General features: G+C 49.3%; 1 protein-coding gene across 1 annotated transcript in view; it reads right to left on the bottom strand.

Annotated features, from left to right (window-relative positions):
• LOC125154266 (nodal modulator 1) overlaps window positions 1-27247 on the bottom strand; it is a 56886-nt gene that overhangs the window by 14190 nt on the left and 15449 nt on the right. The window contains exons 10-25 of the mRNA XM_047838257.1: window positions 24960-25065; window positions 24620-24770; window positions 19608-19782; window positions 17792-17933; window positions 16410-16541; window positions 15246-15382; window positions 13436-13523; window positions 11434-11497; window positions 10753-10848; window positions 8113-8331; window positions 7940-8022; window positions 6667-6826; window positions 6427-6553; window positions 4631-4744; window positions 3625-3752; window positions 2524-2665 (exon numbers count right to left, since the gene is read on the bottom strand). Of these exons, the coding sequence (XP_047694213.1) occupies window positions 2524-2665; window positions 3625-3752; window positions 4631-4744; window positions 6427-6553; window positions 6667-6826; window positions 7940-8022; window positions 8113-8331; window positions 10753-10848; window positions 11434-11497; window positions 13436-13523; window positions 15246-15382; window positions 16410-16541; window positions 17792-17933; window positions 19608-19782; window positions 24620-24770; window positions 24960-25065 (2064 nt within the window). The remainder of the gene's footprint in view (window positions 1-2523; window positions 2666-3624; window positions 3753-4630; window positions 4745-6426; window positions 6554-6666; window positions 6827-7939; window positions 8023-8112; window positions 8332-10752; window positions 10849-11433; window positions 11498-13435; window positions 13524-15245; window positions 15383-16409; window positions 16542-17791; window positions 17934-19607; window positions 19783-24619; window positions 24771-24959; window positions 25066-27247) is intronic.

The following is a 27247-nucleotide window of genomic DNA, read 5'->3' on the forward strand; positions in this document are numbered from 1 at the left end:
TGACAATGTGCCGGGAAAGGTGAAATGAAAGACCGGACCCTGACTAGGGTCAAAATCCCTAGGAAATCTTCAGCAAGGGCTCTCCAGCCCAGTGTCCTCTGGGAGACGGGCACACTCAATCCCAAACCCTCGCTGAGCAACGTCTAAGGCTGTCCCTCCAGCACCTGTGGCCTGGCATGTGGAAGGCGAGGGCTACCACCAGGGCGACTCTAAAACCCACTGAGAGCGCTAATAAATTCACACCTATTAGGAGGAGGAGGGTGTCTCAGAGCATCAATTACAACAGAAATCTATTGCGCTGGAGAAAGAAACTATATTCGATTTGATTAAATAAAACACGTGAAGATGGAGAGTTGAGAGCATGTCTGGGCCAGCAGGAAACTGGGGGAACCCAGAAGGGGAGGGAGAATTTGCGTTCCTGCAACCATGAGAGGGAGGTAAGCCGAGAACACGGAGTCCGCCCCGGGGAAGGGAGGCTCCCCTAGGCCCTACCTGCACAGGCCCCCACACAGACCCCGTCTCACACTGCTGCCTCACAAAGCTGCACACCGAAACCCCAGCTGGCAGTGACGGTGAGGACCGCCTCGAGGAAAGTCTTGTTTGCTGTTGCTTATTAACTACTAGCTGAGTCTTCATGCCAGGACCACTGCGTGTGCTACACGTATCAACTTACTTATACTTACACCTGTCCTATGTCACACTCATCCTCACAAAGATGACAAAACAGATACAGAAAGGAAAAAACCTTGCCTGAACGTAAACAGCTAAGAAATGACAGAGGCAGGCCTCAAACCCAGGCAGATGGGAGCAGATGGGCGTCTGCACAGCCTTTAAAAAAGGACAAAACTACAAAGGCTGGGCTTGCACCGAACGCATAAGACCAAGGACCTGGCTCCCATGACATGTCCCCTCTCCCTGGGCCCTGGCTGCAGCAGCATACAGCTATGGAACACCCCTCCTGGCCTGTGTATTTTCTGTGGGAAGCAGGCCTGGAGGACAGCAGAGAGCAGGTCCCAGTGGCAGCATGTTCCTCAGGGGCAGGGCCTTCCCACACAACGGAGGACAGCTAGGAAGGAGCATCTCAGGAAGGCCTGTCTGGACTCCTAAGGATGGCAAGGTAACTGTCACCTCGATGCCGCTGGTGAGGACATGCGGGAGAGAAGGAGCAGTGGGCAGAGTGCAGTGTGGGGAGCCCCCCCAGTCGGTGTGCATCAAGCTGGACCATCAGAACATATTCCAGTATTCCAGCCCTCAGCACAACCAGGGAAGACAACCCCGAGTCCGTCCTCCTCCTTCGGCTTGAACACCTCCAGCTCACCAGGAAACCTTGCAACCTGCCTCCCAGGTACCCCAACATCTGACACTGGGGAGTCCTGGACAATGGATGGGAGTATTTTTGTTTTGGGGAAAGAACAGCTTTGCCCCAACATATCAAATGATTTATTTTTAACATTTATTTATTTTTGAGACAGAGCATGAGTGGGGAGGAGAGAGAGAGGGAGACACAGAATCCGAAGCAGGCTCTAGGCTCTGAGCCATCAGCACAGAGCTCAATGTGGGGCTCAAACTCACAAACCGGGAGATCACAACCTGAGCTGAAGTCAGATGCTTAACCCACTGAGCCACCTAGGTGTCCTTCCCCAACGTCTCTAAATCAACTGGCAAGCTGCTTCACATGCGAGCTCATGTGATTTGGACAAACATTACCCTTCTGTGGAGCTATGTGTGCCTGTCTCTACGTGAACTATGAATACCCAGTCCGTGCATCTGAGAGCCCAGGGGCCCCACCACGGATCCAAGTGGCCCAGTCCAGCAGGTGCTGTCCAACCCTGCCAGTGACCACACAGTACACAGGTAAGGTCTGCTAAATGAGCAAATGAATGAATGCACACATAAAAACTGAGGACAAAGCACCATAAACCCTAAACTGAATGCTGCAATTGAGGAGTGAGAAGGACAAATGAGGAGTGAGAAGGACAAAGAAGTTGTGGGTTTGTGTTTTTTTTTTTAATTAGTTGTTAACACCTAGAAATCAGGAGCTTTCACACAGCAATCTAAACTTGTGACATCCCTTTTAACAATGCAAAGGATCTGGCAGCCCCGAGTCTGTCTTCCCACATGGCTACAGAGAGCTGGGGTTCAGTGGCAGCTGCCCCCTCTCGAGTTCACCAGCCCCGCGTGTGCACCCAGCACCCTTCAGCCATTCACAGGTCTCTTCCGGCCCCACAGGCATTTGGCGTGAGAGCCCCTGCTTAAGCCGTAACCACCCGATGCAGGCAAAAGCTGCTCCAAACCCACTGTTTCCCAACTTTAATTTGCCACAAAACCCCAACCCAATGTGTCAGCTCCGTGAAAGGTAAGCTGTGCCAGTTAAGATACAGAAGGACGCTTCCAGAGCCCTAACCCCGCAGCCCCAACCCCCCTGCCCAGCCTGTTCCTAGCCGTCTTGGGGGCAGGCACCACAAGGCAGCTGTCAACAACACAGTGTGCAGACACCCACTAATAAAAGATGTCCAGTCTCACCAGCAATCCACGAAGCCTGAATTTGCCCTCCTCATCCGTCACGGTGTCTTCTCCGTAAATACTGCAGTCGTTCTGTCCCACGGCTTCCACGGCCACACCCTGTTCTGGTTCTCCGTTTAAAGAAGAAACCGTTCCATAGCAACTAGAATGGCGAGAGACAGAGCATGATATGCCCGGGGTTTTCTGAAGCACACAAAGGATTTGAGGTAAAGCGTCCTGCCTTTACTGACAATTCACAGTGCAAAGCAGTCCGGTGGGGAAGTGTACCTCGATGAGCCAAGGGGATTCGGTTCTGGCCTTGTCACTTCCAATCCAGCCTCCCTGCCCGAAGGCCCGAGCCTGCCTGAACGCTGCCATCAGTTTCTCTCCTCGTACGTTTTAACGGACGCTCCAGGAAATTACAATTAATGGAGGCCAAGCCTTGTTTTATTCTGCTTTACCTTGCTTTCATTAAGCTTTGTTTCAAATAATGAAGCATTCCATGAAATGCAATGAAAACAGTTTCTCATTCTCCACACTCATTTGAAAATGGCCCATTTTGCTAAACTTCTGATCAGCCAATCTTCATCTCAAGCGCTCTTGCGACTGTTTACAAATACGTACGGTGTGTGTATGAATACCTTTCCGACTACGTACAGCTAACAGAGCTAACGTGTGGCGTGTCGTACGCGTGTACGAGTATCTGTGTAAACCATCTCTGGAAGTGCTCTGACACACCGCAAAACCTGATGCGCTGAAACAAGGAAGGGGAACCGAACGTTTTACATTCTCGCCAACATTCTGCAGCCTTACTCCAGTGAGTTCATTTCCTTGTTTTAAAAATTTAATTTGAGTTTCAAGCTCTTATACAAATAAAATTTTTAAGCAACTAAATAGGCACTCTCAGGCCAATTTCAGAATAGGAACTTCGTGACAGAATCACTGATTTGGAGGGATCTGAAGAAAACAGGCAGCCGTCAAAACTCTCTGGGCCTGGTCTCTTATCACCTCTGCCTCCCACGTGAAACCCAAATGCAGGCTGGGTGGAGGCTCTGGGTCACGGAGGCCTGAGTGGGGCTCCAGAACCCGGGCCTGGGGGACAGGGACAGGCAGGCTGCGTACCTGTAGGCCGTTCGGTACCCGGTGACGGAGATCTTTAAGTTCTGCCCCTCCTGTACCTCAATCATTTGTGAGGACGGCTCAAACCGGAACTCCTTCATCATGGGTTTGAAGTAATACTGGCCAGGGCTCTGTGGAGAGACACCCACGGACTGAGCCTCTGCTGCCCCATCTACATATGGCTTCACACGGGGCAACTAAAGCCAGCAGGGACCAGAATTTGGCCACCAGAGCCCCAGGGCTTCCTATGCAGACAAAAATGGTGACTCTGCCTCTCGAGGAAATGGTTACATGAAGCAATTACAACTCTAATAGCAGCCGGCATCACGTGCCTTTAATTCAGCGAGGCAGAAATCAATTTGAATTTTATGAATGAAGAAACTGAGGCTCAGAGAGGTCAAGTAACTCCCCTGAGATGACACAGTACATAAGCAGCGGAGGGAAGATTCATGGCTGGGTGTGCATCAGTGCACAGCACATGACCTTTCAGATACGCCTCGCTGCCTGTGTGCGACGTCCCTGGAGCAGTCCCTTTACACCCAGGCCTCACAGAATGGCCAGCTAACGTGTACTTGCTGAGTCCCCACCACTCAGGGCCTCAGGTTACATCCGGAATGAAACGCTGCCATCCTCCCATCATGGGGAACACGGTTTGCAGAACAAACACAAGCGAGCCACCAAATAAGACTCGGCATTGTAAACAACGCGATGTTGTGGTCAAACAAAGGGATGCCTAGGAGAGGAGCCGCTGAGGCCACGGTAATTAATTACGCTGTCTTAGTGACAAGCCGGTGGCCAGAAAACAAGTGTGTGCGGAAGGGAACAAGAATCGGCAGCATTAAGTTCTAGTAAGAGCAATACCCTAGTTATATTTGGTCCCCTAAGAGACGTGCAGCACTCGACGCTGCTCTTCTGTTCTCAGGTTGTCAAGCGATACCTAAGTCACGCAAGCCATGTCCCTGCTCCCTTGTGGGAACACGGGCAGGTGGCACATTACGGGATACTTTACCAGGTTTGAGAACGTCAGAATGCCATTGTCCTGAGTCAAGAGATTGGATCGAAAAACACCACCACTGAGGGACAAGAGGACCCCGGGGAGGGGCTGGTCATCTTCCGCCTTTATCTGGGGGCAAGAAAGAACAGCAGAGCAAGGGCAACTCCGTTAGCCATTGGAGGTAACATTTCAAAAGCCAAGAGGCAATTCTTCTGGGTTGTTTTTCTCTTATTGTTATCCATCGGTAGACAGAAGGTCTACTCTTCGTCCCCAGGGGTAACTAATGTTAATAGTTTGGTACGTCACCTTCCAGAACGGCTTCTACGCCCACATAAATGTGCAAACATTACAGCTAGCGCTGACTGACTGGCAAGTTTACAGCAGGGAGGGTGGGCAGGTGGCCCAAGCTCTGCACCTGCTGCTTCTCTCAAGTACAGATCCCGGCCTCCCTCCCCTGCCGGGCCACATATCTACCACACTGTGTCTTAATGCACATCATCCTAAAGCAGGGGGCGGCCGAGCTCTGCATGAAGACCAGCCACCTACTTCTGTGATAGGAAAGGGGACGATCGAGACTTCCTGGAACATGTGTTCCTTGTGCACTTGTTTGCCTCTGTTCCTGGGAGTAGAACTGTTCGATGTTGTGCACTTTGAATTCAGAAAGACACCCCCACATTGCACACCAAAGCGGCCATAACCAGTTACAGTTCCATGAATTATCTATGTGTGGGAAAATACTCGCAAAAAAATGGATACTGTCTGAATCACTGCAAATCTAAGCTACATCCCAGTGTTTCAATGGTAATTCCTTCAGTCACTTCTGAAGTTGGGCATTTCTTCTAGCTTATCAGCCACCGGTATTGCTTCTGTAAACTGCCTTTTCATATACTTTGTGGTTCTTATTTCTATCAAATTGTCTTTTTCTTATCAATTTTAGGAGTTCCTTATCATCTTGGGTATTTCTCATGATATAAAGATTCCTTCCTGGTTTGAATGTCTTTTAATTTGCTTTAAAAATGAATCCTGCGTCGGGGCGCCTGGGTGGCTCAGTTGGTTAAGCATCTGACTTCAACTCAGGTCATGATCTCACCATTCCTGAGTTCGAGCCCCGCCTTAGGCTCAGAGCCTGGAGCCTGCTTCAGATTCTGTGTCTCCCTCTCTCTCCTCCCCTCCTCCACTAACGCTCTGTCTCTCTCTCAAAAATAAACAAACATTAAAAAAAAATTATCAAAAAAAATGCATCCTGTGCTACAGAATTTGAAATCTGTATGTGATGTAATCTGTCCTTCTTTTCCTTGAGCCTCCCTCTATGTTGAAAATATTCACACTCAAGGACCTCCAGACTTACTCCGGGCACCACACACTTCTTCCCAGGAAGGATGGTTAAGAAGAGAGGGACATCAAATACTGCTACAGGAACATTCTGTCCTTTTCCACAGGACACAGTTAAAGATGGGAGTTTAAAGCACTTCCCAAAAGGTAGGCAAACAAGCTAAAGTCAACAGGTCTCCAAATTATGCTGAGTGAAAGAAGGCCTCCCCAAAGGAGTACATCCTATATGGTTCCATTTGTGTCAAACGCTAGAAAATGCAAACTAATCCGCAGTGACAGAAAGCAGACCAGATGAGCAGGGAGATCGGGAGAGAGGGGGTACCAAGGGGTACGAGCACACTGAGCAGGGTGCCTGACTGTCACTATACTCACGGGTGCACCTGTGTATGTTGAAACTAGCAAATTATATGCTTTAAGTGTAGTTTATCATACGCCAATTATAACTCAATAAAACCACTTTTCAAGAACGTAAGGGTTACCTCAAAGCTTACGCCAGCCAAAGCATAAGCCTTAAAGTCTCCTATGGTTCCCTCGACCGCGGTCAAAACATAGCCTTCCTTCTGCGAGGACACCGTGTACTCCAGGTCACTGTGCAGGGGCCCGACGCTAAACAAAAGAAAGCAAGAGCCCGCTGGAGATGGCTGCGCTTCACGCCTGCAGGAGGCCTCGCCGGCCCCACGGACACCTGCTCCCAAGCATGTGCTGTGTCACAGGCTTACCTATAGGCACCTTTGTCATCAGTGAAGACTGTGATCAGGGGTGAGCTCGCCCCCTTTTCACTGATGACGATCTCGACTCCCTCCAACTCCGGGTGGATCTGGCCTTCCAGAAATAAGCCTGCTTTCCCGTGGATCTCAATCAGCTTCCCTGGGCAACTTTCTAAAGAGGAAACAAATAGAAGAACGGGACTTAGCTGCAGTGGGATGGGGCCATTTTGGAAGGGGGCTTCCCGTTAAAGAAGGGCTTGAAACTGAGATATATGAAGCTAGTTCCAAAGGAGGCTGTTCACTATATATATCAGAAGCCTCAGTAATTGGGTGGCCCACACCTCTCTCCATTCCTGAAAGAGTTTGCTCAATGGCCAGGAGCGTAAGCACACAAATCTAAACAAGGCTGGGTTCTCACTACCCCTCTGTCCACTGTCACAAGGCCTTTCTGGTGGAGGAGAGACTGTGCAGCTGGACCCAGCGGGGAAGACCACCCCAAACAAAACGCCCGCTGGGAAGCCGCACTATTCAATACGCTCTCCTGCCAAACACAAACTGCATAAATGCCCAGGATCCACTGAACCCATGACGCTAGAGAAAACTGTTGGAAGCCAAAAGACAAATACCCCACCAGCAGTCACTTTAAATTGTCCAGTCCCAAAAAGACCCTCTCTCGCTCCTACCAACAGATACACACACCATCAACAGTTCACACATATGATGCCTAAAGCTCTCACTTCAGCACCGGATGGTTTTGCTTTTCATCTACCTTTCAGTAACAAACTAAAAACATCAGGGAAAAAAGTAATCCTTCCTCAGAAAGATCACCCAACTTCTAATAACCACAGTAACTTTCGGGACACCTGGGTGCTCAGTCGGTTGAGTGTCCGACTTTGGCTCAGGTCATGATCTCACGGTTCGTGAGTTCGAGCCCCGCATCGGGCTCTGTGCTGTCAGCACAGAGCCTGGATTCGGCTTCAGATTCTGTGTCTCCCTCTCTCTCTGCCCCTCCCCTGTTTGCACTCTGTCTCTCTCTCTATCAAAAATAAACACTAAATAAATAAATAAATAAATAAATAACCAGTTACTTTCACGGACTGAGACGATCCATTCACTCGGCCACTCACCAAACGGTAACAGCTATGTGCCAGTGACAAAGGGGATTATAAGGAGCCCTACAAAGATGGTTTCACCGTAACAACCACACAAAATAAATTTTTAAATGCAGGTAAAAGAAACGGTGAACTGCAGAGATGTGTCACTGGCTCACCGAGTTGACACTTACCTCCGCTGACAGTGGCTTCCATGGACGGGGGATAGAAGAGTAGCTCTTTAGAGGAGGGTGTGACGGTGATTTTCTCTCCAGACCTAAAACAATGAAAATACTTCCATTTGGTTGGTTTTGCCCTCGGTTAGGAAGGGTATGAGAAGAGAGGACGCCGTAGAGAGAGAGCTCACCGTGCCCAGTAAGAGAAGTCATAGGAGAAGGGGCCTTGCAACTCGTCGACCATCTCCTGCGCGGGGGGTTTGGTCCTTCCTTCCGCAGTGTCATCCTTGCCGTTCTTCTCCCTCTCCTGCCGGCGGCTCTCGATCTCAGCCAGCTGCTGCTCCCTCCGCAGCTCTTGCACGGACTTCAGGGGGCCCAGGACCAAGGCGGGTTCACTGTCTATGGAAGATCTGAAGAACGGAAGGAGCAGCCTAGAGCACGTGGTCACTTACCCCCCGCGGTCGGTGGGAACCGGACATTTCTAAAAGGAGTCACCCGTCAGTAAAAGCCTGACCGCCTTCTGATGCCACCCCAGCGGCACACTCTGCTCCCGTTCTGCATCAACGAATCGCTTTCCAAACAATAAAAACTGAACTTCTTTGTGACAGTAGCAGTATCTAGTAGGTCCAGGGAACCAGTAAACAGGACAAATGACATTCCCTAACCATGTGGAATCCACATTCCAGGGGGGAGAGACAGACAATAAACAGAAAATGATGTCAGACTGAATACAAGGGAGTAAAATAAAGCACCGTAGAAGGAGACTGTGCTGGCAGCATGGGGGCACTGTTCTTTACCAGGTTCCCGGGGTGGGGAGTGTGTTGGGCAAGGAAACAGCAAGTAAAAAGCCCTTGGAGCCTCGGGGGCAGCTCCCCTGCCATGCCCAGGGGACAGCAAGGAGACTGAGGTGGCCTGGGCAGCGGACCCAGGGAAGAGTCAGATGCGTCAGAGGGTCCAGGGGGAGGAGGTGTCAGACTCTGGATTTCATTCTGGGTGGGATGGAGAGCCACTGGAGTTGTAAGCGGAGGAATGACAACGTCCCTACTTTAAAAGGCCTCTGGCTTCTGCACAGAGAACACAGTCAGGAAGCAAGAGCCCATACAGGAAAGCCAGGCAGGACGGCCGTGGCAAGGATCCAGGCAAGAGACAGTGGATGGGACCAGAGTACCGAGGCAGCGTGCTGAGAAGGGACAAGATGATGGGCATATTTCAACTGCAAAGCCAAGGATCTGCACGTGCACTGGCTGGGTACGGATGTAGGGGAAAGAAGAGTCGAGAACCATCGAGAAAGATGACAAAGGGTAGGTCTGTGGAGGGCGACAACCAGGAGTCCGGTTTGGGAGCCGGGGAGCACAAGATCCCCATGAGGGACCCAGGTGGTCCTGTCCAGCTGAAACATGCATCTTCTACAATCCCCAGCACAAGCAACCAAAACAAAACCCCCCTCCGAGGTTTCAAAGATATATTCAATAAAGGCTGAAAATAAGGTAATACACGGTCGCTACTGGTCCGACCAATAATTGCTACTTTCCAAGCAGGAGGAGGGTAAAAGGCATTCTTCCAGCACCAGGCAGCACCCTGGGCCCACCAGGAACATGCCCAAGTCCTTTGCCTAGACCCCTGGCCGCCCTGGGGAACGGGACACCCCTTCAATCCACTCCCCTCAGCCAGGAGCCGAGGGCCGTCCCCGACACTCGTCCCGCCTGACCCCACTGGTCGGCGATGCCACATGGTGTCAACTCCATCTCTTCGACAGCCCCCCCAGGCATCCACTGCTCCCCAGCCCCACTACCGTGCATCTGGCCGAACCTCCACTGACTCACGCCTACACCCCTGCGAGGGCCTCCGCCCCCTGCCTCATGCGGCTTCTTCTGTGTGTCCACTCAGCAGCCAGGGGGATCTTTGTGAAGCACAAACACCATCCCTCTACTTAAACACATCACAGTGTCTGTGCAACAATGCTGAGACCCTTAACTCGGGCTGGCCCTACGGGGCCTACCTCCCCCACACACACACCCCAAGCATCCACGGGGTCCAATTCAAAGCCCTCATCATAGGTGCAACCTCACAGTCCTGTGCGTGACGTCTGGACTACTGTCTGTGTCCCCTGTGAGACCGTGGCTGTGCCTGAGCACTAAAGAACTCTCAACATTTGCGCAGAGGTGGATGAGCTGAAAAGGCGGAGGACAGAAAGACGGACAAACAGTTGAGGTCGCTTAAGGTAAGGAGGGGGAAAATTACTCAGATTTCCATTTTCTGGCACAAAGATGATCATGTTGCCAAAAACTCTTTCATTTCTCGAGGAAATTACAGTGTCGGGCATCTAACACCTCACCACACAGCAAAAATTCCTCTCAAAGAGGACATTCGCATGAACCTGACTCTCAGGGAGGGTCTGCCTTTCACGTACTTTCTCCCTCATGACCCTTCACTTATCAGGTGCTCTCTACTTTCCAAGACTTCAAGGAAAGGTCTCTAGGAAAATAGGCAATTTTTCCAAATTTGCTAAAACACGCGAAATACGATGAACAAGCCAGAGATTTTTTTTTCCTTTAGCAAAGACAGGAAGTGTAGAGAGGTCACACAGAAATTTAAGGCACTGAAACGAGCTGTCAGAATACTCTCCCTCATCCACGGTTAATTCTTGAGTCATAAAAGGAAAGGATGAAGGCTTCATGAATTTATGGGTATGTCATGTGAGCAGAAAGGCCATTCGTATACATACCTAGAGATAAGAAATCAAAAATAATTTTCAGAGTGTCTGTTAGAGAAGTCCCCAGCCCTCATCCACCCCCTCCTGCGCTCAGACCACCGCAGAGCACAAGTCTTACTTGATTGTCACGGTGACATCCATCATTTTGTCAGTGGTGATAGTTCCAAGGACATGGTGGCGGATGGCTGTCAACGTCAAGATACTGGGTGAAGACCTATAAACCAAAGTGGAAAGAAAACACTAGCAACATCACCTAGTTCTTCTCAAAGGGTCACAAGCAATGCCCTCCAGGGGCACAACCGTTCTGACCCTGAAATATACTACCAAAATCGCTCCTAGTTTGGGATGAGGGACCTCCCGAAATACCTATCAGTGTTTAAAGAATAAACTAATTTTCCAATGCAAAACTTTACGCTTCCCATTCTTGGTGAAACTCTCAAGCATTTGTGCAAAGGGAAAAATGGTAGACTGGAGTCCAAGCAACTCCCATCGGTGAGAGCTGGAAGACTGAACCAAGATGATAATTAAGGCACTTGAAAACCATACCCTTCCATCCTGGGCTTACAGAATTCTTGGGAAAGACAGCTCATCTCCATCTCCTCAATAATTCATCCAAATGTCTTGAAATCCTTATGTAGAAATTCTTTTTAATACCTAACTTTACCTCTTCCATTAAAAATACCAAAAAAAAAAAAAAAAAATCCTTTTGTCTTCCAGAAAGAACTCAAGAAAAGACACACACTCACTTGACCCCAGAGAAGGCTCACAAACACCACGGGGCAGGGAAGACCCAGCTTACGTGTCATAGGTGTAGAACGCTTGCTCAAACCGGTGGCAGGAGCGGGGGGTCACCTTGTATACACCTGCAGCCGGGAAAGCAAAAGTCATTTTCAGAGGAGAGTGTCTGTGACACTGAGCGCTTCCAACATCTGAAATCCAAAGGCAGTGCCTCTCACTTGAATACACAACACACAGCAGATGGGCAATGATGGGATCAGAAATGCTTTTTCTGCTGCCTGTGACAGCTTCTTTCCAGCGACCCGGTCCATTTAATGGCCCCTCACAAGCTCAGGATTTCATTTTCCATAATTGAACAACTCACAGTAGTTTAATCTGCACAAACCGAGCCAACAGGGCCGTGCAGAAGGAACAGGAAGTACGTTTCCACTGCAGATGAGAACGAGAATTTTCCACTTAACAGATTCTATTAAAGATCCAAAAGATAACCACAGCCTGACCGCCCTCCTAGAAATATTCCTAAAACAGGGCACAGAGCAAAGCCCAAAAATTTACGGAACAATCGCAGAGAACACTTTAATGCCACGAGCCTGTATAGGGAAACACTCAGGTTAGGGGTGTAAGTAGTTTGGCAGAGGAATACTGTCAGTTTCAGGAAGGAGCAAAGTCTAACAATTTATTCCCCCAAATGATCATTAACCAACCTTTTGCACATTCTTCCTACAAAAACCTGAAATTAGTTCAAACTGCCTCTGCTGTTTTCATCACACTGAGGAACCCCCTGTGCAATAACTAGCAGGAAAAAATGCTTAGGTTTCTCCATTCGCTTTATTCTTTCATCCTACAAATATTGACAGAGCACCAGCACCTACTATAAGCCAGATGTTGTGCTAAGTGCGAGTAGACAGCGGAGAAGACTTTGTATTTCACCTTGGGAACCGAGAGAAGTCACTGAATTACCCACTAGGAAGAGGCAAAGTAAAGCCACAATGAGATGCCACTTTATACCCACCAGGATGGCTAAAATCAAAAAGGAAAGTAACGAATGGTGTGAACATGTGGGCAAACAGGAACCGCCGTGCACTGCTGGCTAGAGTACCAACTGGCACAAGGGGCCCCTTCAGGAAACAGTCCGGCAGCTTCTTAGACAAGGAAACATCAACTGACCATATAGTCCAGCAATTCCACCCCTGGGCCTCTAACCCAGAAGAGAGGAAAACAGATGTCTACATAAAGACTTGCACACAAATGTTCACAGCAACATGGTTCATGACAGCCATACGCTGGTGAACGCACACACAAAGTGTGAACTATCCACACAATGGGATCCAGTAAGGGAAAGCTACAATCCACTAATACCTGCTCCAACATGAACTTCAAGACACGAGGACTCAAAACCAGGCTAAGTGAAAGGAGCCAGCCCAAATACCGGTATGGCAGGACCTCGCTTGTAAGTAATGTCCAAAAAAAAGGCCAATCCACAGAGACAACACAGATGAGTGGCTGCCTAGAGCTGGGGGCAGAGATTAACTGTAAACATGCATGAAGGATGCTTCTTCCAAGATGAAAATGTTCTACGCTAGATTATGTGTATGGTCGCATAAGTCGGTACGTTTACTAAAAATCCTCGTACGTTGTAAACGGGTGAGGTTTATGGTCTGCAAATTGTACCTCAGTACAGTTGGTAAAAAGGGAGAGAAGCCACCGAAGGATTTTAAGCAAGGTGTGAGATGGTCCAAATTTTATCTTAAAAAGATCACTTTTAAGGAGAGATCACTGCCCAATGGTGTAGTATTTTTCAAGGGGCAATGACCTAGTGGTCTCTACCTAACTCAAACCCAAGGAGACCAGGAACACTCTCTAGCTCCCAGCTCTAATTCTCTCGGTAAAAACAGCACTTCCTCCAGAGGAAAGAGACGGAAACACAGGGGTACACTAACCACAACCGAAATCAATAGCCTGATACACAAAGAACCACGGTAGGAAAAAAAAAGCCTTCACAATGATCCTCGGGTGCCTTTCCATTTCTCTAACTCAGAGCCCATCAATCCTTCCAGACTCACCAGGCTTGGACAGGCAGAATCGGTTGACTCCTTTGGAGAGGTTATAAATCCCCACGTTCTCAGGTCCATTTCCATCCTGATAAAATTCCTAAGGGACCAAAGCCAATACAATGACTTACTAGGGGAGACGGAGACACCAAGATGATTAATAATATTTCTGTTTCTGAACCAGTCATCTGTTTTACCCATTAATCATTTGAGCAGTTGGGCACTACAGGAAAATTAAAAACCTTCAAAAACTTCCCACAAAAACATGCTCTTTTTCACTCAATCAACTAATATTTATTGAGCACCTGCTATGTGACAGACCCAGGGCCGGGTCCTGGTGGCGGACGTGGCTCCTGCTCTCAAGGGGCTTACGTTCTAATACGGGAAGACAGAAAATCCATTGTGGTCAATAAAGAAATTAGATTGCGGCTAATAGTAACGGAGAGGTGGGGAAAATGACCAGGAAAGCAGGCTAAAGCATGATCACAGCAGGAGCTTTTCAGCTTGGTGGGCTCAGGGCAGGCCCTCTCCTTTAGCAGGTAACATTATGGCTACAGCCTGAATGATGAGAGTAAACCAACCATGTGCATTTCCAGGGAAGACGCAGTTGCAGGCGGAGGAAAACATGTGTGCAAAGACCCAGAGGAGGAAACCAGCCTGGTGCAGAAGCGGCGAAGGCTGGTGTGCCAATGCCCAGGGAGCAAGGTGGAGAGATAAGGAGGAGGTCTGGGCTAGGGAAGGGCCATCGTTAAGAAATGTGGATCTCATCCTAAGGGAAAGGGAAACCTGCTGGAGAGTTTAAGGGAAGGAACAATTTCCTAAATGTGTACCACCTGCTCTCAACTGGGCATCAGCTGACCCATCTCCTGGACAGCTGCTTCTTGAGCATTTGTAGCAGTTAGAATAGTCCACAGGACCTGGAGACACCAGCGGCAATCCCTCCACGTGTCTAAAGTAAGCAATCGCTTCACTGTCGTTTGCCTCAGTTTCTCCACTGGAACCTGACAATGACATCTGCCACTCTCTGAAGCCAGAAAGGTCTATAAAATTCATGAATGGACCTAGACAGTCCTACACACATGTTCTCCTTCCTGAAACCCAGGTGGTACACTGCCTATCAGGGAGCTACCTCACCAAAACAGTAAGATGTTAGCAGCTCTGTCCTTTGCACTGGAACATACTAGAGAAACTGACTCAGCTGTACTTATTAACACTGGCAGTACTGGGGCACCTGGGTGGCTCAGTCGGTTAAGCGTCTGACTTCGGCTCAGGTCATGACCTCGCCGTCCCTGAGTTCGAGCCCCACCTCGGGCTCTGTGCTGACAGCTCAGAGCCTGGAGCCTGCTTTGGATTCTGGGTTTCCCTCTCTCTCTATCCCTCCCCCGCTCACGCTCTGCCTTTCTCTCTCTCTCAAAAATAAATAAATATTAAAATAATCATAATAACAATAGTAGTGCACACCAAGGAAACCAAATACATAAGAGGTTTACTTAAACTTCATTACAACACTGAGAAGTGGACATTATGATCGAGGGCTACAAAATCAATACACTTTACACGACATCAATGGCTTTCCCAAATCACTAATCAAAGTTAGAATTTAATGTGGGTCTAGGACAAGAAAATCTCCCAAATCAAGGCATCCTTCTGCTAAGGGACTTTAAACAAAGCTTCCTGACTAGGCTTTCCCGAATAAGGGGGAGAATCGAGGGGCAGAAAAGCAAATCTGACTTAACTATGGTTATAATATTCTTGGCATGCTGGTCCTTCCTGCTTTCCAAAGGACCCTCCAAATAAGAGAATCCCCACAAGCCATTCATACCAGAGTGATTGCATGAGAAAGGGAACATCTCAGCATATAGCCCGTCTGCCTAAACTCAATCGTGGACACATCGTCTTCCAGAACCTCCACCTCCAGACTCTTGTTCTTCCAGCACCAATCTTCATGCATGATGCTCACTGGAAAAGCCACAACACAGACACCCGTGGGCATAGAGCATATCACCTCCCTCAACAAAAACTGTAATGATTTAATTTTTTTAAATGTATACGTGCAGACACACACACACACACACACACACACACAGAGCTAGTCGTGCTCAGAACTGAGTACTAAAGAGAAAATGAAACCAACGGTCATTAACGTCAACAAGAAAGAAACTGACAGTAATTCAAGATCACACTTACAAGTAAAAATATTTAGGGATCAACAAACTTTTTCTATAAAGGGCCAGAAAGTATTTTCCACTTTGCAGGTCAGGCAGTCAAATATTCAACTCTGCCTTCATAGCATATGAGCAGCTATAGATGATATGTAAGCAAATGGGTGCTGCTGTGTTTGAATAAAACTTTATAAAAATAGGCAAGTGGCCCCCATTACCATAGTCTGCCAAAACTTGATATAATAGAAAACAATTTCCCAGAAAAAAAGATTACTTTATAAGTTATTCATTGCCACCAGCTCCAAGTTGAGCTTTGAAGAAGCAGAAATATAGGCAATGGGAGTTTTCAAACTGCAGGGAAAAGGGAACCAATGTTGGCCAGGCACTGAACAAACTATATTTCATTTTGTTTGGCACTCTACAGAAAGGCTGTATTACTCCTATTTTAGCAGAGGAAACAGAGTCTCAGGGAGATCAAGTAACCTGCCATGGTCACACAGCTGCTAAGTAGTAGAATACATCACTGGAAATATTTCATGCGCTCTGTTCTGGCATTTAGAGTGAAAACGGCATGAATGAGGGCCCCCTTCCAACACGGAAGAAATGTGTGGGTTGTCCTGACAAGGTGGTAGTTATGCATGGAAGGAACATCAATTCTTACACAATCATCCATTGCTAAACAACGCACATTCAAGGTCAAGGGGCAAAGAAAAGTTAAACAAGTAAAGGTATATAGCTGGGATGCAATTTGAGAGCTGGGTTTTAGAAATTTTAGAAAGACAGGAAGTACGTGAAGGCCACAAGCCGGTGCCTATGGTTCTTACTTTTGTATTTTCCCGGAAGCACGTTGTCAAAGGTAAAAGTCATTGAGTTGACCTTGCCGGACAGCTGGAGGCTCCGCTTCTCGCCCTGGCGGCTCAGGGACTGCAGTGTCACCAGCAGGTCACCACAGGTGTCTGCAGAGAAAAGACAGGAAGGCTTCACTTGGCTGCCCTCACCAACGCCAGCACAGGTTTGAACCCTCCACCTCTGTGTGCCACTGGCCACCACTTACCTCCTGAAGGGCAAGGCCAGCAGGGCTCCTTCAAAGCCAGGACAGGTCTACTTGATTCCAGGACATCTCCCCCTCCCCCTTGCAGGTCATTAGTACCACATAAAGAAGCCACCGAGGTTGAAAGCGACCCATCACTTGCTGAGTACCCCCATGCAAGGCACAGAAGACCAGGAGAGGGAAGAGTGTCACAGGGCACCTACTAAAGCAGATGCGAGGTGAAAGAGGGGAAGCGATATTATGGAGCACCAGAAGAAGACAGAAAACCAGCAAGAAAGATCTGGGGTGCCTGGGTGGCTCAGGCGGTTAAGCATCCGACTTCTGCTCAGATCGTGATCTTGTGGTTCGTGGGTTCGAGCCCCACGTCGGGCTCTGTACTGACAGCTCAGAGCCTGGAGCCTGCTTCTGATTCTGTGTGTGTGTGTGTGTGTGTGTGTGTCTCTCTCTCTCTCTCTCTCTCTCTCTCTGCCCCTCCCCTGCTCACATTCTGTCTGTCTGTCTGTCTGTCTCTCTCTCTCAAAAGGAGCAAAGATCAAGGAACTTTACTGAATGGCACAGAACTGGGCCCTTTATCATCATAACATCACCTGTGACAGCAAAGATTGGCATGACTCTTACTGTGTTCCAGAAACTCGCACAGGCTCTCCATGAGCTAGCTCATTTGAGCCTCACAACAACCCTCCGAGGCAGGTACGGTTATTATCTCCGTATAACGGAGCAGAGACTCAAAGCACAGAGAGGTTAAGTAACTTGCTGCAGGTCACACAGCGAGGGTTCAAGCCCACAAGCCTGGTTTCAGAGTCCACGTTCTTAACATCTGTGCCACACAGCCTGACATGACCATATTTAAAACCCTCTGAGAGCCGTTAATGCTTCCATGCTACAGAAGAAAAACAGGCTGGTCGAGTAAGTGCTTACTGTCTCACAGCTGGTAAGTGACAGAGCTGGGCAAGAAACCCCGTGTTCTTTTAGGAGCCAAAGCAGAAATGCTCCAAGAGAAATGTTTCTGGTGACGCCGTGTGGCACTTAGAAAGAATCGAACACAATATGGATCCACCTTTTACACTCTCCAACAAGGAACAGTTCACCAAAATCCCACTTCTAACTGCCTACTCCTTTGAAGCTATCTGTTCTTGCTTTCAAATGACATCTTACCCAAACAAGAGACTTTCCCAGAAACCGATGCCAAGAACTGTACAAAGGCCACGTCCATCACAGGCCTATTGGTCACAGTAAGAGGAAACGTCTGGGGTTTCAAGGTCAGCCCCGCTCTGGTCTCCACCTCAGGGACCATCACCTGTGGGAACACACAGGACAACGTCAGTGTCTGCATCAAGGCTGCGGCTCCCCCGGCCTGCAGGGCACCAGAACATTCACCTGGGCCCAAGGCTAAGTACTTTGAAGGACAAAGGTCCACTTCTAGGCCGAGTTTTATAATCACAACAAATCCTCAAACAGGCCATGGAAAGAACACACATTTCTTTTCTTTTTTTAAAGTTTTTTTTTTTTTTTTTTTACATTTATTTATTTTCTGAGAGACATAGAGAGACAGAGCACAAGTTGGGGAGGGGCAGAGAGAGAAGGAGACACAGAATCTGAAGCAAGCTCCAGGCTACGAGCTGTCAGCACAGAGCCTGACACAGGGCTCGAAATCACCAACTGTAAGATCATGACCTGAGCTGAAGTCGGATGCTTAACCGACTGAGCCACCCAGGCGCCCCAAGAACACACATTTCTAATCAGATACAAAAGAACTAGCCTTCAGCCGTGCCATGGTAAGCACAAAGGTGCATCTGGTGGGGCTCCAAAGAGGCACACAGCTGTCACCAGTACCCGGGGGGGGGGGGGGGGGGGGGACTGCACTAAAGCCCAGAACCTTCTGGCTTGAGGTCACTCATGACATAAGCTATGAACTTGTCAATGCTATGTGGATGAGCTCCTGGCAGAGTGAGGCCTTTTCTTCTGGACGCCTGAGCTAAGAAGAAGGACTGGGGAAGAGTCCATCCCTAGTGAAGTCTACCTCCCCAAGTTGCCCTTCCTTGGCAAGTCCCTTAGGCTTCGAAAGGGCTTCCAAAGGCCTGTCAATGTGGCCAACTTCACAAGAGCTGGCTGACTGGCAAAGGGGCTAAGTACTCACACCACACTGTTCAGCGGAAGCAGGGAAACCACTCTCCTCCCACCCCATCTCCTCAGGGAGGGGAGTCTGCCTGCTCTGGGGGAGAGCACAGTCTCAGAGGGACCCTTCCCAGCCCTCTCCCTCACCTCACCTGCCCTTCTTCAGGGCAGAAGAGCAGCAGCTGACTGGACAGACGAGAGCCCGAGCTGCCCGGGGACACAAGAGCCCGAGCTGCCCGGGGACACAAGAGCCCGAGCTGCCCGGGGACTCAGCCTTCCCCGTGAGCAGGGCCGTGGCACTGAAAGGCACGGTGTGCTGACCTCTGGCTCTGTCCACCTCTTGCCTACCGTCCTGTGCTGAGGCCTTCACCCCCCTCGGTGAGGCCACAGGCCAGGGTGTCCCCAGCTTCTGTGCCTGCCTCGATGGAGAAATCAGATGGTATTCAGGGTGAGGTGGAAAAACACAAGCTCCATGTTGGCCTCGGGGGCCAGAAGCCATGCACTGTGGACTTGCCATCAGTAAAGGGTTAATGTTGATCTCCTTTGGGACTTATGGCTAGTCTATAGCAGCCAGAAGCCTAGGAAGGTGCAGGTGTGATCGGCAGCCTGAAAGTAACTCCTGACAAACATCGGGACTGGAAAAAAGAGATGCCTGAGTATCATTTTCATACTGGGTGCCCATCGGGCTCTACTATGACATGCAGGAACGTAAAGACTTCAAATAAGAAACTGGGGACAGAAACGCTCCTTCTATAACTGCATTCCGGCTAATGATAATCCTTCTAAAAATCACTGAATACCTTAAATACCTTAAGTAAAACATCAAATATCTCAAACAAAACAAAACTCATCATACCTGGACTTTGTAGGTCCCTGGCTTTGCTTTAAAACAAAATGATCCACGAGCATCTGTCTCCACGGTGACCAAAGACTTGTCCTTGTCTTGAGACGACAGGACAGCTTTGTATTTGCTCATCTGCTTGACAGTGTCAGGGAGGCGAGTGATTGAAATCTGGCCACAGACACTGAACCTGTAACAAGGGGACCACCCATTCCGGCATGAGAATTCAGTTGTGACAGGAGAGGCACTTACCAACCCCAACTGCGCATCCCTCTTCCTGCCCCGGTCCCCAGGACTAGTTTAACCTTAAGAAAGAGACAGAAAAGCAGCCTAAATGACTGTGGTCTCAAAAAACAACCTTTGGCGGGAAGACCGAACCCCTCTCTGTGTACGGGAAAAGGCACAGTGGGAGCCCAGGATGGGACAATCCCCCACCGAGGAGGCCATTTTCAGAAAATCTGCAGATGATAAAAATGTTTCGGGTAAAGCGGATCATCGATGGCGGAACAGCCTCGGACTGAGGACGTGGGCTGGGCTTACACGCTAGAGCTGTGAGGAGCCTGACGCTGTGGCATTGCCCGGGGCCACGAAACGGGGCGGCGTCATCAAAGACGCCTTCCTCGCCTGTCATTCCATACAGTTCAGGATAAAAGCAACTGGGGAGATGTGAACAGAAAAGGTAATTAAGTTAAAAAAAATTACAAAGCCAAAATAGAACTCCAGGAGCCACCAAAGCAACTTCTAACTGAAAGGCCCTATTCAGGTAATGACTCACACTGGAGGCTCTAAGTGAGCAGTGTGTTAAGTGCTGCGAAGTGTCCCCGGAGAAGCGTGTGAAAGGCGCGGCCCTTCGCTGCCGAAGACCAACCAAGACCATCATCCTGCACAGTGACGGTCTTCGTTTTTCAGTCGGTTGATGTGTTAAAGTGTAATAAAGCACAGGGCTGGAGGCTCCAGTTGTATCTTCGGCTGACTAAAGGTTGTATTTTCTAATCTTAATGGATCACTTTAAGTAAAAGTCAGTTGCTACTTTTGACAGAAAGAGAGTAAGTTGGATTCGATGCTGGATAATTACGGAGTACACACGACGCACGACGTCGGAATGCCCACCCGCTGCAAATAAAAAATGGCAGAAAACAGCACAGCAGGAAGCCGTGTGTGCGGTCTAAGAACGGTGACAAGCCAGTCGTGTCTGCAGAGTGAAGTGACCAGCCTGCCACATGAGCTCACAATCTAGAGCAGGGGCCCACGTGCCAAATCCAGTCAGCTGCCTGTTTCTGGATGGACGGTGGGCTAAGAAGGGTGTTCACACTTTTACTTTCATACTTCTGAAGGGTTAAAAGAGAGGCGGAAAAATCAAAACAGTAGTTTGACCCACAAAAATCATACGAACCTCCAATTTCAGTGTGCTAAATAAAGATTAACTGGGACACAGCCACGCCAGTCATTCATGAATTGGCCATGGTGGGTTTCGTCACAGAGGCCGTATGGCCCGTGAAGCCCACCATATTTATTCTCTGGCCCTTTACACAGGAAGTGTGCAGGCCTCTGATCTAGAGTTAAAGGCACACATTTTGGTTCTCACTCTCCCCAACTGGGCACTTTGAGAGTAAAAGGGCAGGAAGGGGATATGGGTGAGCTATTTTCTTCCTTTTATTAGTGTTTATTTATTTATTTATTTATTTATTTTTAATTTTTTTTTTTTCACCGTTTATTTATTTTTGGGACAGAGAGAGACAGAGCATGAATGGGGGAGGGGCAGAGAGAGAGGGAGACACAGAATCGGAAACAGGCTCCAGGCTCTGAGCCATCAGCCCAGAGCCCGACGCAGGGCTCGAACTCCTGGACCGCGAGATCGTGACCTGGCTGAAGTCGGACGCTCAACCGACTGCACCACCCAGGCGCCCCAGTGTTTATTTATTATGACAGAGAGAGCGTGCATGCAAGCAAGAGCACGAGCAGGGGGAGGGGCAGAGAGAGGACAGACAGAATCCCAAGCAGGCTCCACACTGCCAGCAAGGAGCCCAACAAGGGGGCTCGATCCCATGAACTGTGAGATCGTGACCCGAGCTGAAACCAAAGAGGTGGATGCCTACCTACTGGGCCACCCAGGCGCCCGAATTGGTGAGTTGTTCTTTCATGATGTCTTAATTTATATACGTGTCACGGGTAACATCACTTTTTTATTCTAAATTGAACCTCTCTGTCTCTCAAAGTTTTAAATATTTTACCCATCCCACCTGTTTTAGCTCATAGTCTCAAAGATAACTATCCAGTTACCCCAAATCTCAAATGCACATTGGCTTTAGTTTAAAAAAATAAACTAAAAAAAAAAAAAAACTAAATAGGACAGTGTTGTGTTACACTGAAGCCCTCAAAAATTGATTTGTGTCAACAAATTCATCAGAGGTGAATACGTTTATTCAGAAACTGATGATTTTGATGCATTACAAGATAATTATATTCTCATAGTCACTTGGACAGAAGCCAAGGCGTTTCCTTCTCAAATAAATTGGGAATTGTTTTTTAAATAAGATACATGAATGAATTAAAGGGCAAATGTGTTATTTTAGCCCAAAAGGAAAATGAGTTTTTCGAAAGATGCTCGACAAATGTCGTTTTTCTCTCTTTCAACCCAAATAATCCACTTTAAAGAAAAAAATAAATACAAGTATCATCCCCCATCTCCGTGAACGGCACGTCCTCCATCTACACAGTTGCCCAAAAAAGAAATCTGGGACCCCGACAGCACCAGTCTGCCGACCCCCTCCCCACATTATCTGTCAAAGGCATCTACTTCCTGTCCTCCCCTGCCGGTACCCTGGACCTGCCACCACCCTATCCCCTCCAGACAACTGTCACCGTTTCCTGTCAAGTCCCTCCATGGATACTCTGGGTTCCCTGCCATCCCTCTTCCACAGAGCGGCCAGAGCAGGACAAAAAACATCTATTCTAAATGCCCTGATCTATACTGCTTCCTTGCCGAAAACGCTTCAACAGCTTCCCATCACGGGTGGGGAGAAGAGCCCACCTCCACAGCCTACTACAGGCTCTCTAACCTTGCCAGCTGCCTCCAGCCACGCTGGCCACCTTCCAGAAGGCTCCTCTCCCACCCCTCTGGGCCTTGGAACACACCGTTCCTGCTGTCTGGGAAGCCTCACTTAGCTAACTGTTAGTCCCCCCGGGTCTCAGTGACCCAGTGAGGGATCTCTCTGGGCCCCGGCCCCCTTCCCTGCACACCTACTGGAACTTACTACCACAAGTTACTCAGCTCGAGCCTGTCTCCCCAGGAAGACGAAAGCCCCATCTCCGTCTTGCTAGTTTGGTTCACTGTTACACACCCAGCCTTTATCACAGGGTCTCACCCCGAGTAGTTGCCCAAAAATGTATATGAAAGAAAAGGAGGAAGGGCGTGAATCCAAAATGATTTTCTGAGCTCTAGCGCAATAGGGACAGAAGTACCAGGTTCCACTGGCGATGTACTTCCTTGTCTCCCAGTGGCCACAGAACCTCTGACTTTGACCCCCACCTGTCTACAGAAAATGTCACCGTGGCCTCCTCAGTGACCAAGCCAATGCACTGTGCTTTCAGGGCTCAGCTCTGGGGCCTCCCTGACCGTCAGGTACCACCGCATACTTAAACCCCGTTGCCTGGATCTTCCCGAGGCCTCCCCTCAAACGCCAGCGTTCCATTTTTGGTCTACTGTTACCTGCTCTTACACATCTAAGTTGCTGGCGGCCGCCTGGCCCCGTCTCCCCGAATTACCATCTATCCGGGCACCTAGTGAAGAGCTCCACCTAGTGGTCCTACAGATCCAGAGGCCACGACTGAACCCTTGTCACCTGAGGGGTTCCTCTGCCCTGCCCACAGCCATCCTGCTTCTCAAACCGTGAACCCCTAAGTACTTTTCCAACCCGTCCCTGATTTCCCTGTAAGGTGAGGCCTCAGCAAGTCTGTTTTCACGCCACCTGTGCCCCAGTCTTGTCCCCTTCACAGCCACCCTCCACCATGGCCGCTGGAGTGCCTCAGTGAACATGGAAACCTAACCCGTGTCACCCTCCATGCTCAAAATCGATCACTGGCCACCAGACCCCTGGTAGAGAAAACCCTGTTCTTCCAGTGGGAGTGTGAAGACGTCCTCTGAGATCTGCCCCTCCGGCCTCGTCACTCTCCTTGTCCTGCCCAGACACACCAAGCCTTTGCTCGCGTTGCCTCTCCCCTGGGAGACCCTGTCCCGCTCCGTTCAAGCCACGGTTCAGTGAGCACTGCTGCTGTCTCAGACACAGATGGTGGCAGCCCAGGCTAGACATTCCACGCAGGGGAGACAAGGACCCGATGTCTGACTCCAGGGTTCTCTGTACTACGGTGCATCACTACAGGATAGAACTGCACAAATTCAACCAGCGGATGTCCCCTCACGTGCTCACGGTAGGTACAACAAAGGAGGAAGAACTCTGACAGCGACCAGAAGCATCTTATGACAAACTTTTCCCAAGCAACTGTACTATCTTCCAAAGTCCTCAAGAGTTAAGCCATGGAAGGTCTTGGAGATGTGGAGTCAGACATGAGAGATCTTCTTCTAACTTAGACCCATTTTAACTTCGAAGCAAAACAATTTTCCTTAAGTATCTACATAGAAGTACCTTTAGTTTATAAAACTTAGCACTAACCTTTTTGGATTTTTTTTTTTTTCATTTTATTTTAGAGACAGCAGAGAGTGGGGGAGCGGGGCAGAGACAGAGAATCCCAAGCAGGCTCCAGGCTCAGCACGAAACCCCATGCGGGGCTCGATCCCATGACCCCAGGATCATGACCTGAGCCAACATCAAGAGTCAGACGCTCAACTGGCTGAGCCCCCCAGCCGGCCCAGCACTAATCTAAGAATGCCAGCCTGGATTTCTCGCAGGTGTCTAAAACCCAATGTGCATCCTTGGCAGAAACACACAGTCAGATCAAAGGTAATTCTGTTCTCCCGTGGCTGCGAACATCCACGCTGGTACTTCCAAAAACAAACACAATGACCTTACCCTGTTGCAATGATGTCAGCCAGCTGAGGTGTGTTAGGCGCAATTTTGATGGTGACAGTTTCAAAGTAGAGGTGCTCTTTCTGAGCGTGGATGGTGTATGTCCCAGTCGTGATGTTCTCCAGGCGGAATGAGCCATCGGCTTTTGTTTTGACTATAAAACAAGAACATGCAAAAGAAGATGAGCCAAAAACAACCGTATGTCCGCTCCGTCTACACGAGAATGCTTGAGACAAAAAGCTGGCATGTTTTCACAGTCTTTAAGATGGTTTCCTTTCCATTTCTCTCTGTGACCAAAAACCAGCCCTGGCAAACAGTCCCGGGGGCCAACGCATCTGCTGACCTTTGATCTGGTTATTCAGAGTGACCACTGCCTCTGGAACACCTTCTCCTTCGGGTCCATTCAAGACCCTCCCGGTGACTGAGAATCCCATGACGTGGAACACGGGCTGGAAGATGAAGAACAAGGTCTGCAGGTGCCTGAGCGCAAGAGCCTCCCTGGTTCACTCACGCCACCAGTCAGCGATGCCACCGCTTAGCCCAGCCGCCCATGTGGGAGCCCCGTGTGCCAGCCAGGCCCCTCCCGGCCCCCCAACTCACGCTGCTCCCACACCGATGCGCTTTCCCCGGGGTCCACCTGCTTTCTTACATTCCCAACACGTTTATGTCTGTCAAATAACTGGATGACAGAGATCTAGAAGTTTACTCCTCCAGTTAAAGCTCACAGAGTCAAACTTGAGAGAGCCCCCCACCCTTGCTCCCAGCTGCCTCCTCCCCTCCAAATGCCCCCTGTTCTGCTGAACCGCACCACCCTCCAGTCTCCCAACCTCGAGCCCCAGCGTACCTGAGACCCCTCCCCACACTCCGACACCTATCTGTTCTCTGCATCCCACCCCCGCCAGTCTCTTCCTACCACAACCCAGATTCATGGCCTTGTTGCCTCGACCTGGGCCACCTTCCTCATTTGCCATACCCCATGCTTGGTTTCCACGTGTCTGTGCCCCCGCTCATGAGTGCCATGGCTTAGCTCTCCCTGGAGTCGCTCTGTTCCAGCCCCCCTGATCTCTGGGGCCTCAAGCTGACCACATTTGGGCACGGCAGGCACGCCTCACATGGGCCTGTTACACCAGCTGCTCTCTCGGCCTGGATCACTCTTTCCCACACGTGGAGATCGGGGCGGAGGCCTCTCCTTCTCACCACTCAGGTTTGGGCTCAAACCATTAGCACCTCTGTCCAAGAGGCCATACCTGACGGTCCATCCCATCTCAGGGGCCCTGCCTCCTGCCAGGGCCGGTCACCATCTACCACGCTAAACTGTTTTATTAGCTTCGTCAGATTTTTACCACTATCTAAAGTGACCTTGTTTGATTTCTTTTTGTTTGTCCACCTCTTATTGAATGCAAGCTCCATGAACATAGGGACCTTTTCTTAGCTGGTATACAGTAGGCACTCAATAAATCGCTCCTGAATGAATGAAGGCACGCATGCATGCATACATAAAAGAGCGTTTGAGAGAATTTCAAATAAAATGGCTTTTTTAAAATTCAGGAAGCCCCTCTTGAGCCTTCCAACAAGATGTGGTTTATCCACATACTGATCCCTATATTCACCCAACAGCTACTTGTATGAGACACCTACTATGTGCCAGGCACTAAATCACAGTAGGAATAAAGAATGACGCTCTGATGGCTCCTGACCTCATGCAGCTCACAGGCCGCACCCTGAAATTTTATTCATGTGTTCAAAAACTTGCATTTGGTTGAGATCTGGGAATGTCCTTCCTTGCTCACCTGCCCCATCCTTCTCTGCCAGCCCCCTGAAGCAAAAGCAAGGACATCTCCTCACCCCCTGCCTACTCCGGCGTGCACAAAACAGTCAAGTGCTTTACAGAATCTTAAAAAGCAGTGAGAGCCCCACTGAGCATGTGACCTAAAAGCTAGCTCCTACCAATTTAAGCTACTTTAACATAGTACTTTCAAATGTAACATTAAAAGAAAGTGATTAAAATCTAATTTTTTCAATAACTGTAACACTGGGAGGTCCGTTTTTGGAGACTACTATTTTCTTTGGGGATCTGCTCTATCTAGCAAATTTTCTACAGTAACCATTATCTACTTCTGTAATTAAAGAGAAATGTGATGGAAAACACATTTACCACCTATTTTAGGATCTAGGGAGTTTGTCACCTCTCACTCACCCCCTCCCTGCAGCCCACACTCTCAGCTCCCACCTGGTTCATGGCCACAGCCTCCTAACTAACCCCTCCCTCACTTCCACCTTGCCCCTTGCAACCTCTCCTCAACATGACTGCCTGAGGAATCACACCTCCCCTCTGCTCAGAACCTCAGTGGCCCACCAGGTCCTGTGCTATCTGCCCCGTCGTCTCTCCCTTCCCCCTGCCCTCCATCCCAGCCACCCCGGCCTCCTTGGGGTTCCTCAAACCCTCTAGGCACACTTCGGCCTGAGGACCTTTGCACCTGCCACTCCCTCCGTCTCAAACACTTCCCACCCTGGTTCTTTCCCCTCAGGTTGTTGCTCAAACACCACCCTCACGGTGAGGACTTCCAAGGGCACCCTGGAAGACCCCAACCCGTCTCAGTGTGTCACCTCCTTCCTTGCTTCGTTCTTCTA

This window comes from Prionailurus viverrinus, chromosome E3 (genome assembly GCF_022837055.1).
Source record: "Prionailurus viverrinus isolate Anna chromosome E3, UM_Priviv_1.0, whole genome shotgun sequence".
NCBI lineage: Eukaryota > Metazoa > Chordata > Mammalia > Carnivora > Felidae > Prionailurus > Prionailurus viverrinus.